General features: G+C 41.9%; 1 protein-coding gene across 2 annotated transcripts in view; it reads right to left on the bottom strand.

Moving 5' to 3' along the window:
• Window positions 1–3,775: 3,775 nt before the first annotated feature.
• The window catches only part of IL5RA (interleukin 5 receptor subunit alpha), a 38,803-nt gene continuing 23,756 nt past the window's right edge, over window positions 3,776–18,822 (bottom strand). For both annotated transcript variants that reach the window (XM_058726180.1, XM_058726181.1), the window contains 3 exons: window positions 13,109–13,205; window positions 11,496–11,580; window positions 3,776–8,318 (listed from right to left, as the gene is read on the bottom strand). In XM_058726180.1, coding sequence (XP_058582163.1) covers window positions 8,232–8,318; window positions 11,496–11,580; window positions 13,109–13,205 — 269 coding nt within the window. In that variant the 3' untranslated portion in view covers window positions 3,776–8,231. The remainder of the gene's footprint in view (window positions 8,319–11,495; window positions 11,581–13,108; window positions 13,206–18,822) is intronic.

Below are 18,822 nucleotides of genomic sequence, written 5' to 3'. Positions count from 1 at the left end.
CCAGGGCGCAACATCAGTACCCTCACGTATCTATCATCCCATTAGCTGGTCATTAAATCACTTGCTTCTTCTTCCCACCAGACAGACCATTTTAGGATTAGAGTCTGGTTGTAATTCTTGAGTGGACTTCCCAAGCACCAGGCCCATATCCCACCATCTCTATCACTAACAAAGCTGGAGGGAGGAGAGTCTCTGACATCACTTCCGGTGATTTGCTCAGCCCCTGCCCTCCTGCCAGGGTGTGAAAGGAGGCCCCTTTCCCCCCTGTGCTAAATGAGCCGTGCAGATCAAACATTCCAATTCCATGACTCCAGTGTAGACTGCAGCACTCACCAGAGATCACAATTTAAACAAACTCCTCCTCTGTCCTTTATCACCAACAGTTATGGTCAGTTGTAGATTAGTAGTGCTCTAGCAATATAGAACACACTGAGAGAAAGCTGGGTTTTTTTGTTTGTTTGTTTGTTTTTTTAAGTCAACCATATAATAGATCTGAGTGTCTGGAATCTTCAAGGCTGAGGTCACTTAATGTGATAGTCCAGTAGCTGTAAATGGGTCTTTGGCTACATCTTTTTACCAATTGTTACGAATAGCGCAAACTGTACCAGGAAATGTGTATGTCCTAGGATTTTAATTAACAAAGAATAATAGTTTAATTTGTTTTTATAGTTTTGGAAGTGCTCTTCACACTAAGAAGCGGGAGATGCCGGTTTTATTCCTTTTTCATTTATGAAATGGAGGTAAGGAGATAGTACTACCAGCTCAAAGTGACAGAGATGATTAGAAACTCAGGACTAGAATTTAGAACTGTTAATTTAGTTCATCTCGGCACCTAGAAATTAGCCTGTAGTGAGAGAATGAACAAGAGAGAGTTTAAGTTCAAGTAGAAACCAGTCAGGACACTGAGTAGGCAAGAGGAACATGGTGAGGTCCAAGCCGGACACATCCAAGGCTGAGACGTGGGAAGTGAACAAGTCGTGAATGATGAGCAGACTCAGGGCACAACCATTTGGAGGAGCAGGTCCCTGAAGTGGTTTCGGTCGGTCATTGCAAGGGACTAGCAGTCCCCTTCTGGGTTCTAGGCACAGGGGAGTGCTGTGGCAGTCAGAAAGTGAGACCCCATGAGAGCCACAGAATGAAGGAGAGGAAGACACCCGAGGCCAGTGTGAAGTCACCTGATTTGGAGTCAGACTGTGGGTGGGGAAGCTAAGGGACCAGTACTGGCATTTTGTCACAATGTGGAAAAACAATGATAATAATAGCTGACAACAATAATACTTCTGGTATGTACCTGTCTCTGTGCAAATCGACCTGCTGGTTTAGTTACTATTTATTCTTCATATTAGACACATGGGGAACAAAGACTAAGAGGTTTAGAGGTGTTTCCCAGGTCACAAAGCTAATAGAGATGCCAGGAATTCAGATGCTGGTTGGTTGACTCCAAAATGTTAGGTACATAGGTAGGTTGATAGGTAGGTGCATGGATGGATAGATATTGGTTCCTCTACGGCAATAAGAAGGAAGTAAAGTGGTGAGCTTCCCAGGAGGTTGTACATGGGCTGTTAAAAAGTGATTAGGGGGTCTGAGCCAAGATCCCAGGTATAAGATTCCCTCAGAGAAACGTCATATAGCTCAGCTGTGATTTTTCTGCTCCAAAGTGGTCCAGCTTGGCTATTTTTTTAAGTGTTTATTTTTGAGAGAGAGAGAGAGAGACAGACAGACAGAGAACAAACAGAGAAGGGGCAGAGAGAGAGACACAGAATCTGAAGTGGGCTCCAGGCTCCAAGCTGACAGCACAGAGCCTGACGCGGGGCTCGAACTCACCAACTGCAAGATCATGACCGGAGTCGAATCAGACGCTTAACTAACTGAGCCACCCAGGTGCCCCAAACTTGGCTATTTTTCTTTACTGCAAAGGGTGTTTTTTGCTCGTTCGTTGTACTGGACTTTCAAGCATCCTCAGAGCCATTTTTCAAATAGGCTGTCCTGCAAGTTCATAGTTGCCGGATAAAATACAGAAATCCAAGTTAAACTTGAATTTCAGATAAAAAATTAATAGTTTTATAGTGTAAGTATGCCCCATGCAAAATTTATCTTAAATTCAAATTTAACTGGGCTTCATCTATTTTTATTTGCTACATCTGGCAATCTCATGCAGGGAGGAGGATTCATCCTCATTGAGGTAATTAATTTCTAATGAAAAATTCCAGGATCTGACTGTTGCGTTATCAGGTCTCTCAAGGTCCATGGTTCTGAAGTGTGCAGGCAGGGGAATTCCAGAAATGTTTCAAAGGGGTATACAAATGGGCTTGTCGCCCAGAACACAACCATAGCACAACTTGTTGGGAAAAAGTTATGTGGTTGAAATACCACTTATCACTCTTTAGAACCAAATATCTGAGACCAAATAACCGAGAGTTTGAATTGGCCCAGTTGCTCGTCTTTTATTTGTCAACAATTAAGATGTTGATTGCTTTCTGTGTGTTGAACACTTTCCTGGGCACAGGAAATCCACAGGAAATCAGATTAAGTCTTTCCTCTTCATGATTCAGTGGAGGTGATTAAAACACACACTTATTTGAAAATGGTATAAAACATATAAACAGATAAAAGTGTGAACAGAATTCTGGACCCAAGTTTCTTACAAAACCAGCTTGTAACAAGGTTAAGTTCAAACACAAATTTTTTCACCACCACCTCCCCTCCCCACCATAGAATGATTTTTATGTGATTAAACATATTTCTCAAATCGATTGCTTTGCTTTAAAATAAAAAAAAAAAAACACAAGAAAAAGAGAAAAAAAGAAAGAGCACATTCAAATGTAGCATTTTGGATCCATTAAGCTGTGTACAGATAAATACTGGCCCACAGTCCAAACCTGGCTCATTGCCTGGTTTTTGTAAATAAAGATTTATTGGAACACAGCCACTCTCATTTATATACTGTCTGTGGTTGCTTTTGTGCTATAATGGCAGAACTGAGTGGTTGCAGCAGAGAACAGATGGCTCTCACAGCTGAAAATATTTACTATATAGATCTTTAAGAAGCTTGCTGACCTTTGAACTACGACGGGGATACTTTATTGTTGATTTCTTTCCAGCAATTGCCCCACCCCCCAGGTTTATATCTTCTTTCAGTTTATCACTGACATCTACAGATCGTTGCTTTTAATTTTAATGAATGAAACTAATCTAGTAACACACCTTCATGGTGAAAAGAATCCACTAGAACTTTAAAACAATACTTATGGGCCACGTGGGCTAGTTTTGTTGCACCTGCCACCCATTTATCGAGGGTAGTGGTACCGGCTATGAGTAGTAGTACAAATGGGTAGTACTGGTTGAAGGAATTTCAGCAGGAGCTCTGCAGAGCCCAAGAGATGTCCAGCTGGTGAGGTAGAGAAAGGCATTTCTGGAGCAAAAGCCACACCAACCGTGAGTTCTTACTATTTCATTATTAAGCTTTGGTGATAATGTAATTTCTGGCTGTCACCGTACAGCTTTAATAAGTGAATCTACCCATTACAGCTCAGTGCTCTAGAGCTAAATTGAATATACATAGTTTTCTGTTCTGATACACTTTTAAGAAATGCACTTTGTTTTTCATTGTTCAGCTAAATTCAGCCAATTCCAACTCAGTGGTTAAGTACACGGTCAAGACATTGTCCTTGACCTCAGCGTGTTTCCACTTTAAATGAGACAAAAAAATTTCTTTTAAATAATACAGTAAACTGTAAAATAGAATCAACCAGAAGTTTCCTGGGGAATACAGAGATTTCCTGGTGGCACAGGACTGAGACTTAGAAGATAACTGTTAAGGGGTGCCTGGCTGGCTCAGTCAGTGGAGCACACAGCTCTTGATCTCGGGGTTGTGAGAGTTCAAGCCCCTGTTGGGTGTGGAGATTACTTAAAAATAAAATCTTTAAAAAAAAAAAAAAGCATCATCCGATGAAGAAAAAGATTGAAAAGGCTTTTTTTTTTTCCACAAGAGAAAGCTTACAGAGAGGGTTGGAGGGAAGAGACAGCATGGTGTTTGTTATGGAGGGCACTCCTTGGGATTGTGACTGGGGAATTAGTAAGGAGCTGAGCCCCCTGGGACTCAGTGTTGAAAGGAGCTTTAACTTGAAGGCAATGGAATTATCCGAGGACTTGGGACGGGGGTGAGGTAGGGTGATGTGCCTTTTATGTAGGTTTTTCTAAGAAAGGCAGTCCTGGAGGCCAGGATTTTAGTTGCATTGTAATGGTCCTAGCTGAGAGAAGATAAAGACAATGTTGAGTACAAAGAACAAGAATATTTGGGGGGGGGGGGAATGAGAAAGGTAGTCCTGTTCAATTTGTGGACTTACACAATTCACTGTCATCTGTGTTAAACAGTTCTCATTCTGAAGTGAATTTACATTCTCATATATTACCTAAAACAGAAGAATACTGGAAAAAATATGATTGTCTTATGGTTCAGTATAATATTCTTTTAAAAAAGGCTTTCAAAAAGTTTGTATCCTGGAACTTTATTTGCAGGGTGTGGAAGCAGGAATAATGACACAGTCACTGTCACAAAGATCCTTGGGTTAACATGAAGTCCTGTTGTCATTAGGATTTTCACCTTACCTCATGCCACCAAAGATTGTTTTTGGTTCTCTGTTCTCACTTCTAGACACCTACTTTTTCTTTAACAGATTAGCACCTAAGGTTTATTAATTCCACCAACAGATGGTCCTGACACATACAAGTCTCACCATGAAAACGTTTGGATTTTTAATCAGGATGTTCTTTGCCCATGTGGAATTCTTGCCCAGGCTGCATAAATAGCTTGAGGCCTTGAAGCATTTCAATAAGCCTCAGATGGTTGTGCTGTTGGCGCACTGAACTTCCCTTCCAGACTTCCCAGCACTTTCCCTATGCTGCACTCAGAGAATTCCAACTGCCAAAGAAAGACATTGGACTAAAATCCTTCCTGGAAATGATGTCTTAGAGGAGCAGCGTTTGTTCTGAGCGTGTGACTAAAGGTTTTTTAGAAGACAGCTGGCCCTCTATCCTGTCCTGGTGGGAGATGGAAAGAGCTGGGTGCCAATGTCTAATCAACCTGTTGACGAGGGTATTTACTGTTAAGAGAACGTTCACACTCTGATCTGTCTTGACAAGGCTAGTGAAAACTGTACAGAGCACTCAAAACAGGCCACATCCAAAGCCTAACTTCTTTTACACGGCTCTTGATACGTCACAACTTAGACACATCATCAGCAAAAAGGAACCTAGGCTACACCAGCCAGATGATCAGGCACACGTGTCTCCTGGTTATTTCCAATCATGTTCTCATTAGACACCCATCTTCCTCTCCATGATATTCTAGGCCTTGGTGATCTCTGACAAATATCACTCAGTTCCGACTATGTGCAAGGAACTGTGCCAGGGTTGAAAGAGGGTTTAAGAGGGTCCAATACTCCTAGACACTGCACATAAGTTGCACATGAGCCCCCATCCTCCTGAAGCACACAGTCTAGTGGGGAGACATCCAAACTGTGAATCATATAAAGTACAGTGTAATAGCTCCAGCAGAGGGGCAAAAGCCCAGAATGAAAACCCAAGGGCAGGATCAACAAAAGTCTATTTTTGAAGGCTTCACGGAGAAGGAAACATGGGATATGGGTTTCTAAAACATGGGTAGGAGTTCGTAAGCTGAGCAGTGAGGAAGAGGAAGGTCATAGTCCACGGTGGTCTACACTTTGTTGGCCTTGAAACATACCAAGAGTCAGATGGTGGTACTGGCTCAGTACCTTGGTGATGGCTGGCCACTAAGGTCAAAGGAGGCTTCTCTGAAGTGAGCACCACACCCAACAATGAAGAACCTGCCAAACTGGGGACAGTGTCCTTCTTCTCTTCCAGCCTCGTAGCAGAGGCAGTGGGCATAACCCTAGGTTTCCAGGCTCTAGTTTAAAAGATATCAGAGAAGGAGCATTAAGCCCAAAAGGGGGCAATTTGGGGCAGGACTTTTCCATCACTTATTCCTTCAACGGTTGGTTTTCAAATTTTGGTATTCATCAGAAATACCCAGTGCTACTGTTTGTGATGTGTGGCTGGGAAACGAGCATCAGCATCACCTGGAAACTTTCTAAACATTTTTTAAAAATTTTTTAAACATTTATTTATTGAGAGAGAGAGAGACAGAGCATGAGCATGGGAGAGGCAGAGAGGAGGAGACACAGAATCTGAAGCAGGCTCCAGGCTGTCAGCACAGAGCCCGGACGCAGGGCTCAAACTCATAAATCTCGAGATCGTGACCTAAGCCGAAGTCAGCCGCTTAATTGACTGAGCCACCCAGGTGCCCCATCACCTGGTAGAAATGCAGAACCTTCTACCCCACCCCAGATCTACTCTATCACAAACTGAGGATAGGGCCCAACAATCTGTTTTGATGATGCCTCCAGGTGATTCTAAGGCACTAGCAAGTTTCAGAATGCAGAACCTAAGAATATTCATTAAGAATGCAGGTTCTTGAACACCATTCACAGAGATAGTGTACAAGTCAGGTAATCACACATTTTGCCAGTGATGGCAGCAGCACCTCCATGGGCTATGCCCTCTAGGTCCTACTTCTAACCAGACTCCAGCTTTATTCCAGCAGTCCCCTCTGCATTATTGGGATCACTTGGGCCAGGAATTCAACCCTTCATTATGCATTTTCCTTAGTGACTGCACCTGTAAAAGGAGGCAGTAATACAAACAATGTGGGTTTCTCAGGTTTGGAGATGATGTGTGTAAAGTACCTGGCATAGTTGCTAACGCTTGGCCTCTTAGTTCAGGCTGCTACAACCAAGTATCATACTCTGGGTGACTTATAAATAACAAACTTGTTTCTCAGTCCTGCAGACTGGTATTTTCTGTTCAAGGTGCCAGCATGGCAGGGTTCTCAGGAGAGCCCTCCTACTACTTTCAGAATACCAACTTCTTGTATCTTTACACAGAGGAGAGAAAACTCTCTGGGGTCTCTTTAAAAGGGCACTAATCCCATTCATGAGGGCTTTACCCTCATGACCTAATCACCTCTCAAAGACCCCCCACTTCCTAATACCATCACACTGAGGTGTATAGTTTCAATATGAATTAGAAGGGGATGGGCATAAACATTCAGTCCATAATACTTGGAAGCAGGCAACAACTGACAGCTGTCTTACTGCTCTGCCTGTTGTTCTGGGTCCAACCTGCTGCTAGTTTCAATTGATGGTTACCAAAAGAGCACCCTCTGCAAGTATTTGGTAGTTAGTCAGTGTGCCCCATTATTGAATCCAGTTGACTAAACCAACTCTGGGAGGCATAAATCATCCTACAAGAGGATCTCTAGATTGGGATGTTTGATGGAATGTTTGTAGAATGTCTTCGGAACCTAAAAGGCTAGGACTGATACAGAACTACTTGAACAGCACCCAGGAGTTGCTCTTAAATCTTTGCAAGCAAGCATCTCTTGCAGAAAGTTCATTCTTGATTAGGCAGCCCCCTTCCCAACCCAGTTCTGCCTTTCTCAGTATGTTCTTGAATATCAATGCTGTCTTCAAGAATACAATCTCAAACAATATCCTGTTCTGTTTTGGTTTGGAGTGATATATTAGCTCTTCATGTTTTTAATGAGTTTGCTTCAAATCATGCTTCCTCAATCATAGCTATAGAACTTGAGATCATGCTTCTCTCCCTCTCCTTCCCCCACTCCCCCAACACACTACTTGAGACAAAAAGTATTCTATAAAACAACAACAACCCACCATGGCTCCCACTTGCTCTAGCTTTAGGAAAGACCATCTCAAATCTAAGTTCATAATTAACTCCAGGCTGGTGCAAAATGCTTTCTTCCTGATATTTTAGTAGAGTATTACCATTGGCAGCTTCAACTGTAAAACCAGCTCTGCCAGTTGACATCAGCCTTAAAAACTGACTCGTGTACAAAAGTTTGAGGTAAGTAATGTAAATCATAAAGACTGGCAGGTGAGGAGTTGGAACCCTGTGGAGTGGGGAGAAAAGACATGGCAGAATGATCAGATTAATCCATCACCCTGAGTGAGCAAGGAGTTTCTGATGAGGCATGTACACTTTTAAAAGATTTGTCTGAGTGTATTGCCTTGCAACTAAATTGAGTGTTCAGTAAATTCTGAACTCTTCTTAGCCAAGAAACAACAGTTCCCGTTCTTCTTATCGCTGAGGCATGTGAGTGTGAGTTCATTTCGAGAATGCTGCAGTGCCAATCAAAACACAGAATCTTCCAGGGTCTCAAATCCAGGGTCTTCCACATAACTTATGACTTCAATTTCTGTTTCAGTGGAAACAGTTTTCTGGAAAACAAAACATCCTCCCTTAGATGTCTTTTAGCACATTTTTGGTTCTCTCAAATTTCTTTACAATTGGTTTTGTAAAGTGTATCTTGCTTATAAAAATGGTAAATGTTCACTCAAGAAAATATGGAAAATATAAAGAAAACATCAACTTCCCAAACACAGCCCGATCGTTTCTCTTCAGCCTTCTTTTCTAGGTACAAAGTTATATTAACAGGTAAATGAAGGCAAATGGATAACTAGCTTTATAAATTGCTTTCTGTGTAATATCATGTGATATTTTAAATTATATATTCTTGGGCTGCACCATTGAATAGATCCGTCACTTTCCATTTATGGTTTGTTGTAGTCTCCTTAAATTTGGATATGTGTTTGTCTAATTTGGGCTATTATGAAGATGTTAATTAGAAACTTTGTGACAGAAACCACCTACAAGAGGTCTTTGTCTACGTTGTTTACTCATTCAACACATTTTTAATACTTCCTGTATCCTGGACACAGCTCTGCATTGAGGATGCAGTGACAAAGAGATGTGCTCTCTGCCTTATGTGCTAGAACTTTAAGGGTTTATAGTCTATTTAATTTTGGAAAGAAACCTCTCTGGTTACCATTGTAGAAATAAAGAACAGCTGGAAACTGGTATCTAACAAATTTAAAACATGGGATGCAATTTTTTTTTTAATACAAAAAGCCTTCTATTTTTTAACTGAGCTTGAGAAAGGCTGACTTCTGCCCCTCCCACCTCTCCCTGCCAGTGTCTGCCTCTTGAATGTTACAAAGCAGTCTCTGACTTGGGTCTGGACAGCAAAAACTTGCTTAGTGAGAGCTCTGGGATGGCAGATACCCTCCAAATCCCAGGACCCTGGGTACCCACACCAAGCTCAGAGATGCAGGTTGTAATTCAAAGCAGATTTCCTTTCCCACTCACCAAAGGTGTCCTAGGGGGATGCAAAACTGTCCTTGCCAATAGCACTAATGGGTCCCCTCATCATCCTTGGGGATAAAGCCCCAAGAGTCAGTTGGAAGGGCTTCACCTTTGGAGATACAAGCTGGGCCACTGTTTACATATTCTTCCAGGTAGAGAATTTAGGCTAGAGGACTGACAGTATGGGGCAGTGCTTCATTTTCTAGGTTGCACTTACTGTCTTTGTCTGTCTCTGTCTCTCTGGTCTTTTTTTTTTTTTTTTTTTTTTTTTTTTTTAACTCTACAATATGAGAAGAAAGTGAGTTGTCCAGAGGAGCCTAGCAGTGCTAAGTTCTGACATTAATCCTTTGCTTATTTTGAGACCAGCTTGTCAAACCCAAGTTGTTATTTGGTACACATGACTTGATTTTAATTAACAACACACCACAAGCTTCCACAATGAGCTTGTAAGCCAGTTTCTTTCACCAACCTCAGAATATTAAAGAAAATCTTTGGGGGGCTCTATAGGGAAATGAGATACCAGCATTAAGATGTTCCATTAAGAGGCCAAGACAAATGACTTCAGTGTGCTGCTGAAATCAAATGTAGTTTATCAGGGATGAGAATGCCACAGCAAGGAGGGATTGACAAATTCAGATGAAACAAAACAAAGTTTCATACCGGGGTCCACTGTTCTTCAGGAAAACAAAAGCAAAGCCCCATTCCCTGATAAGGAGTATAAGATGGAAGTAAGAACAGAGTGGTTCTTCTGCCTGACTCAATTCTTCACTTGACTAGGTTTGTAACTACTATGGTCTATAATAACTCCAAACACCCAAACTGAAAAACTCTAAATGTCACAGCTTATTGAAAAGATCCATTTCAGTGAGTGTTTGACCCTTCACTGTCCTAGAAACAATCACCAGTTATTCACCCATGAGTCACTCAATTAGAAAACTCGATTTGTTAGGAACATAGCTTGGTATCTACATCAAGGGCCTGTGAACTATAGCCTGAGGGTAGAATCTGGCTTATTGCCTATTTTGTAAAAAAAGTTTTACTGGCCAGAGACAAACTCATTCATTTGCATATCGCCTTTGGCTGCTTTCATTGTGGTCAATGACAACATTGGATGGTTGAGATGAAACATTTGGCTGTTAGATACTTACTATCTGGCTTTTTAGAGAAAGTTTGCTGACCCCTAATCTGAATAACCACTCCATTTAAGGACAGATTTGACCAAGTGTATAATAACTGTACACTGAGAATCACAAAACATTGCTGAGAGAAATTAAAGAAACCTACACAGGCTGATGATACTATATGTTTGTGTTGTATGATGATGTCACGTTTGTAGATTAGGAGACTCATCTCCCCAAATTAACCTACAAAATAACACAATCCTAATCAAGATTCCAGCAGCTTTTTTGATAAAAATTGATAGAGTTGATCTAAAATTGATATGTGAATGCAAAACACCTAGAATAACCAAAATAACTCTAGGAGAAAAAAATCATATTTGGAAGCCTTACACTACTGGATCTCCAGGTTTGCAATAAAGCTATAGTAATCAAGACCATGTTGGCATAAAGGTAGACAAACAGATCGATGAAAACAAATAGATGGTCCAGAAGTAGACCCACACATATATAGGTAACTGATTTTCAACAAAGATGCCCAGACAGTTGACTGGGGAAAGGATGATTTTTTTTCTTCACGAACTGATGCTAGAACAATTGGGTAGCCATAGGTAAGTGAGCATTCAGTTAAGTCTAACTGCTCTGAATGGCAAATAGGGCCTAAGGAAATGCATACTGGGGCAAGTCATTTGCCTTCTCTGTGGTTTTTTTATATTAAGGAACTAGGACAAATTTCTGCGAAAAATGTTATTAATTAGGGTACCCATGCGCAAAAAACTTGGATTCTTATAACATCAGAGCTAAATAGGACATTGGACCATCTCATCTATACATAAAAAGAAGTCATGGGGTTGAAGGAATTGCCCAAACCCAATTAAGAGATCAGTGATAGAAAAAAACTCCAGTCTGGTTAGGACACTTATAACTGACCAGGGCCTTCCCAATATTCCCAGGCAGTCATGAACATAACACAACAGTGAGCCAAAAGGTATAAAGACCAAAACGACATAAATTTGGCTAGCACCCTAGGTAGTCACTCTGCCTTAGAATATGAAAAACCAGTAACCTGACAACCAGTCCATGGAGACCCAACCCTGGGCAGATCAGACCCTTCATAAGAACCTGCAACATTACCTCAGAGCTGACGATGACAAAGAAATCTTGAATACTACTTTTTGGTGCTGGAACTGGTGGAAACAACCTGGTCCATAAGTGACCTCTGCAGACAGAGTAAAGCAGAAAATTGGGTGAACAAGAGTATCCTTGCTTGTCTTTCAGTATCTACTCTACAAATTGACCTAGTTAATCTCGGGACCTGCTGTTCTATAAATTCAAAATCTTTATTGACCAAGAGTTATAAATATTTATGTTGTAATATTAGTTGGGGCTGTGATGCGGCTTCTGAATCATCTAAGAAAGACATAATAGTAAGTGCTTCATGTTGGTCTGTTTCCAAGCCTAATTTCTGAAAATGGGTGATTTGCAAGTGCCTGGTACCCCACTGCTAAATACAGTGCTGGCTGCAGGCCGCTACCCAACTGTGCCAGCTCGCAGAGTTCTTCCTCTTCTTGGAAATGCCCCCTTCCAACCCAAAGAATATAACATTTATAATAATGAGGCTTTTTTAAAACAAATGTTTATTTATTTTTGAGATGGAGAGAGAGAGATAGAGCATGAGTGGGAGAGGGGAAGAGAGAGAGAGAGGGACGCACGGAATCTGAAGCAGGCTGCAGGCTCTGAGCTGTCAGCACAGAGCCTGAAACAGGACTCGAACCCACGAACTGTGAGATCATGACCTGAGCCAAAGTCAGAGGCTTGACTGACTGAGCCACCCAGGTGTCCCAAAAGCTAGGCTTTTTAAAAGATAAGTAATTTTCAGGGCACCTGGCAGCTCAATTCATTAAGCCTCTAACTCTTGATTTGGCTCAGGTCATGATCTCATGATTTGTGGGATCAAGCCCCACATCAGGCTCTGAGCTGACAGCATGAAACCTGCTTGGGATTTTCATTCCCCCTCTCTCCCTCTGCCCCTCCCCTGTTCACTCTCACTTATGCACTCTTGGTCTCAAAATAAATAAACATTTTTTTAAAAACATAAGTAATTTTGTAAATTATGAAAGGGCTAAGATGGAACATGTTCTTAAGCCGCCTAAAAGGCACTTTGCCTTACGGAATGCCAACATGGTTGAGGAGTTCTTATGGGGCCATTTGCAGGCTATAGGATTGGTCACCAGATCTGTATGACATTTCAAAGGACCATCAGCCACTGAGGGGCCAGGTGAACAAAAGGCAAGTGTAGGACTTGGCACCTCGTAATTGGGGATCATAACATAGGAAGCACTGGAGTGATTTCAGTCTCCGGTGAGCTGCGTTCCTTTACCGAAGACATAAAAGGAGTCTGCTAGTGGCTCTACTAAGACATCCAAATACTGAGTGGAAGGTGGTAAAGGAATCAAAAGAACGTGAATGTAAAAGCTTCCCAGAAATGAAAACATTGCCAAGAAATTCAAGAGGGGTGTGTAATGGCTGAGGGCTATGTTGTGGTCTGTCCAGTTTCTGTAAATCCCCTAAGGATGTTTCTCCCTTTTTAATGTGGTCCATACTCATCTTGGAAATGCTGTCAAGAAGACACCAAAGCGTTTCAAATTTGATCTGATAACAAGAACCCTAGTGGATACACAACAAAAGTGTGAAGATTCAATTCTCAGACCTCATTGGAAACACCCAAATATACAAAGATACTTAACGTTTTACAGATGAAGGAGAAAATTAACAAGATGAAGCAGATGGCCGCCATAAGCACGATAAGAAACCATTCTGTGGAGGGCTTCTGGTCGTCACTTCCTGAGGGAAAAAGAAAGAAATCAGAGCTAGAATCTGTTGTAAATATGCAACATGACTAGACGCAGGCATCAGAAAGCTTGGGTTTGAGTTGCAGGTGCTGGGTGGTGCTGGGCAAGTAGCTGAACCATCCTGAGCTGGAGATTTCTCATGTGCGTGAAATGAAGCCACTTTTAATATTGAATCATTGTGTAGTCAGCAGATATTTATGGACTACACTTGATGTATTAATGACTCCTGAATCCTGGAGCTTATCAGCTTTTAGTGGGTAGTAAGGATGCTTTTTAGATGGAAAAGCTACAAAACATAAGCCCTCTTAATAATGTAATTGCATTACAATCAAAGTAATATACAAAGTTAGAAACTCAACTTTTAGAGGAAGTGAAGTCTGGAATAATACTCAGAGTTAACCCTAAAGGCATCAGACTCTGCTAGAAGTACTTTGCAGTCTTAATTATGCTCAACACCCCTTAGCATTATTCCCACTTCACAGATAGAAAAGTAGAAGAAAATTGCCATTAAGTCAGCACAGAAGGTATAAATATATCACATGCCATCTTATTCTCTAATTAGATTTGCTTCCAGTCTGCACTCAAAGACAGATTCTTCTATCAGTTTTGATGACATCATGGAGGTTTGTGGTTATTTTTTAAGGTACTGGAAATGCCTTCAGGAAAACTCAAGGTCCTTAACCACACGGTTTTTAAAGAGGTAATGCACTTGTTAAACTGCCTGATTCACTTCTAGAGAATAAGACAAAAACTGCATTACCTCCCTGATATGCTTCCTTTCTGTGGGAGAGACCACTCACTAATTCATTCCTTTCTTCACGTGTTTAGCAGATACTTATCAGAACTCCCATTATGTGTTTGGCACTGAACAGGTTGCTGTGAACTGGGGTCAAAGCACACACGTGGGCTCTCCCCTTCTCCTACTTAGATCCATCAAAGAAGAAAGGCTCTAAGCAAACAGTGACACAGGTAATGACTTAATGCCAGCTGTGCTAAGTGCACGGGGGGTGTTCAAACCAAGCTGCACCAGGAAAACCAGGTCCCAACCCTCAGTTTGCCATTAATCGTTTCTTTTATAAAATGAAAAGTGCCTAAGTGGAACTTTGAAGTGCTTGTAAATACTCTAAGACTCCCAAAAGCTCCAACATACTTCAAACTCAAAACATTCAGTGTATCAAGAGGGAGAAATGTCTCGAGGATTTAATGCCAGTGACTCCAACTTTGCCTTGATCTCTTGCTCTTTTTGCCTCCTGAGAAATCTTATTTGGGGTTTATCTTCTACTTCCCCAAAGCTTTAATCTCTCCTTCATCTCTTCCCTTCTGCTTTCAAATATTCATAGAGGCCTTTATCTTGAATAAGCCATAAGTCCTTTATCTTTGCTCTGCCATCGCTCCCAACTATCATCAAATTACCTTCCGACTTTATTTCTCAGCCTAATTTCTTGAATAAGGGATTCAGGCTGCTTCATTTCCCCATCTCAGAAACTGTTTACTTGCGGGTGGTTGCCTCCTAGTTGAATCCAAAAGACACTCCATTTCTTTTTCCAACTTTATTTTGCTTGGCCTCCTTCCTGAATGTCACACCTGATGATTACTCCCACCTTTAAACCGAGTCTTTGGTTCTTTGACCAAAATACTCCCCTTCCTCGGTGGCATTTCCTTCTTCTCTCTTTAGGTGCTGTTGACCCTCTCAGCTCAGCCCTGGGCCTGTGGGTGTTTTCCAGGGCAGTCTTTTTCCAGTACTGGCAAGCTGGTTGAGCACAGCTGCATCGTTTAATCCCACGTGTTCTTCTCCCTTGTCTTTATTCCTGGCCCAGCGCCAACACACAGCTCAGCTTCTAGATTTGAAACTTCCCTTGGGTGAAACCCACTTAGATGTTTCTCCAAGCTGACAACGTTGCACACTAAGTTCACGCACTTCTTCACATCAGAAGGACTTCTCTCACTGACTTCCCCATGACGGTCTCCATTCTTCCAAGTTTCCATACTGGGATCCTTGGAAGTCACTCTGATTCTTACTGTTTTCTACAGCCCTGCTTCCTTTCTCCATTGACTCCTGGTACACCATCACATCCTAATCTCTCATAAAGGCAAGAGATCATGCTTTTGTCTCATGCATGCATCCTAGCCTAGCATGGAAACCTGGGTCCTATTCTCAGCTTGCTGTGGAGGTTGCCCTTGTGGGGCTCACTTCCTTCATCTGTAAAAACAAGCGAGTTGAGGGGCACCTGGGTGGCTCAGCCGGTTAAGCGTCCGATTTGGTTTCAGCTCAGGTCATGACGGTTCGTGAGTTCAAGCCCCTCGTTGGGCTCCATGTTGACAATGTGGAGCCTGCTTTGGATTCTGTCTCTCTTCCCTGCCCCTGCTCTCCTCTCTCTTTCTCTCTCAAAAATAAATAAATTAAAAATTAGAAAACAAAGTGAGTTGAAATACATGACCCTTAACATCTCTGCCAAATCAGCACCTTTTCCAATACCACTGACTCCATCCAGGCCACTGTGATTTCCTGCGCACTTACCTTTAACAAAGTTGATTTTAGAAGAGTAGTCGTCTGTATTGCTGAAGGTTTGAAAATTGTAAAGTATAAAATCTAAAAACCAGCAGTCATCAGAATTAATAGCTTACTTTCTGTGCATATTTTCTTTTCTTTTCCTTTCCTTTCCTTTCCTTTTTCTGAGTGCTCCTAGGTACCAGAAACAATTCAAGGTGCTTACCATACATTTAGTGTAATTCTTACAACAATGTTTTCAGATGGGCACTCTTATCCTCACTTGGCAAATGGAGAAACTGGAGCAAAGAAGGACAGCGTCAGTCAGCTAAGGACACCGCTAGCAGGCAGAGACCATATCCAAGCCTATGACTGGTTGAACAGTAATGCTCCCATCACCATGGTGCAGGGATCCCGGTCCACTCTCTGTCATCCCCAAACTGAGGACACATGGTGCAAGCAGGAGCTCCACTTAAAACATCCTAAGCATTTCTCTATGATTGTGCAATCTCCTGAAAGTCATCTTCCCAGCTGGATACCACTTCCCTGCAGGGAAGCGGTTTCACTGTTGTGTCCCCACTGTTGGACATAAGCTAAGTTGGAGGCTGTGGTCCAACAGAAGGGGGCTGCGTTGCAAGGGAGTCATTCTCCCTGATATTCCCTAGGCTGTGGTTGGGGCTGAATCACTTTATTAAACACCTATGACCATACTACTTTTTTTTTTTTTTTACCTTTTAGGTATTTATATGTATTATTTTACAAAGAGGCATTGGTCACAGTAAAATAATAAGAAGAGAGAGAGAGAGAGAGATACTCAAGGAGGCAAAACTTTTATTTTCCCAGATGCTATAGACGCTGAAAAGTTCTAGGATTAATATTGCGTTGTCTGGGTTGTAACTGAGTGCCCTGTTAAACCTAGTTTCATTGCACTTGCTCATAGCTAATGTAAAGAGCAACAGGGATGAACTAATGCTGTCACGTCGAATTCTGTCTGGCTTTATTTCCCAATCTGATGTCCTGAATAAGGGATTCTGCCTGCTTCATTTTCCCATTTCTGAAACCCACCATTCCATGCTCTTAACCATTACTCACGTACCCTAATCAGTATATTCAGTAACTCTAGAGTCATACACGGAATATAAATTTAGCAAGAGGTAGGTCAGCAGAAAAAAAAGTTACCCTCTTTACCAGTAGGCTTAACAGACAGATAAAGTTTGGGTCCTACAGAAAGCAAGAGCAGTGTTGTAAATATTATCAGGGTCACACACTCGGTCCCATTTGTGTCTCAAATTGTGAAACACCTTGTACCCTGATATGTCAAGTGCTGATAATAGTACCGTTCACTTCTGACCAGGATTACAAAAATCTTTTCAGTTAAACTATTCCCTGATGATTCACTTCAGTTCTCACTTTGATAAACAAAGTTTTCCACTGAATTAGCAAAAATACAAAGGCAACAGATTTTATTGGATTCAATCAAAAAAAGTTATCGATGCGTGCAAGGTACTATGTGGGAAGCAAAGTCATGGTCCCTGCCTGGAGGGAGTTGGCAAATTACTAATTTCTCCTGGCCTGGCTTCTGCAGTGTCCCGATGTGCTTTAGAACGACTCCCTAACCACCAACTGAGAACAGAACTAACCCTCAGAGAACAGAGCCAAGGTCAGCTTTACCGTGAAGAAAACATAAATAGGCGGGTAAAATTAGTACAAGAAAAAGCTTTCACATACTCACCGCCAAATGGAAACTACTTGTGGATTATCTACTGTTTAATTATTAATGTGAAAACCTTGAGTACATTATATAAATAAATGAATTAAAGTTAGCATCTACTCTGATTTCACTGAAGGTAGAAAAAAGGCAACAGGTCCCAAAGACAGTATAAATCCTTTGGGTCAAAATCATAAAAAAGAAATTTTAATACTGTACAAGTTGGGAGGCCCCTGAAGGTACCGTTAATTTGAATTCTGGGGTCTCTCGCCTTGGAAATTTTCTTAAGAAAAAGGGTTTCCAGATAACTTGAATCTTTTCTCTGACTCAAGGAGAATGCCTTTCCGACCCTAAAACGGAAGCCACAGATGTTTCTTTTCAAAACACTGAAGGGCACTGCTATTTAGTTATGCAAAGATGTTTTAGAAAGAGGAAGTCACAAGGCCTGTCCTTCTAAGGAGGAGAAGCCCTCCAGACCGTCCACCTCATTCCTGGATGCTCTTCTGACATTGTCAACTGAGAGCATTCAGGAACTCCGCCCTCTGGTTTCTGGTGGCCTTGGCTTCTATCATTTCGAACATCTCAACCATCTGACCCTGAGAATAAGCCAGCAGTTGAAAATTCTGCTGTTCTGTGACCCGGGAGTGTGTGGGGTGGGGCTGGGATGGCATGGTGGCAACCCAGAGGGAAGAAAAACGTAGGCACTAAACCTGACTTCATCCCATAATCTGCCTCTAGCTGCCTTGGGAGCTTTGTCAAATGGCTTCCCTCCTGGTGCTGCAGTACCTCTTGCTATAGAATTCTGTCATCTGTGTAGTTCATGTTAATAACTCCTAAGAGGGTCAGTTTGGTTTGGGGGCTTGCTCCACCTTAAAGTGTCCATACAAGTACTACGTTCACTGCTTCCATACTGATTTTGAGTATGACTTTAGACTCAACAATAGGTTTCAAGGGAAAAGAGCTAATGAGTAAATTGATGGGACCCTTCCAGTGAGGCAGTCCTGCTCTTGGATCATGACACCGACTGGTTCTGGGAGAAAGCAAGTAGCACCAACAGATGCCAGGTAATGTGGAGGATGCCCATGCATTAGCCTATGAAGCTGCCTGTGGCTTGCCACTAAATGCAGGGAGAAGCTGTGGCATCACCATGAAGGAGAACCCCAAACCAGGTGACTGGCTCCCAATGCAAGCAAAAGACCAAAGCAAACCTTTTAGGTGGGTGAGTTTTCCCAGGCAGCTGTCAAGGGGACTGTGGCGCTGCCTGGTTTAGGGAGAAAAAAGAGGGGGAAAAAAAGACTGTGGCTTTACCTGGTTTAGTGAGCTAAAATAGGGACAGGAAATGGAGACCATATGCATGTGTGCAAATCTATGTGTTTAGGATCCTCTAAACACTGCAGTACTCTGCTAGATCGC

This window comes from Neofelis nebulosa, chromosome 4 (assembly GCF_028018385.1).
Source record: "Neofelis nebulosa isolate mNeoNeb1 chromosome 4, mNeoNeb1.pri, whole genome shotgun sequence".
NCBI classification, from domain to species: Eukaryota; Metazoa; Chordata; class Mammalia; order Carnivora; family Felidae; genus Neofelis; species Neofelis nebulosa.
The sequence above is the reverse complement of the archived record's forward strand: the minus strand, read 5'-3'. Positions and strand labels throughout refer to the sequence as shown.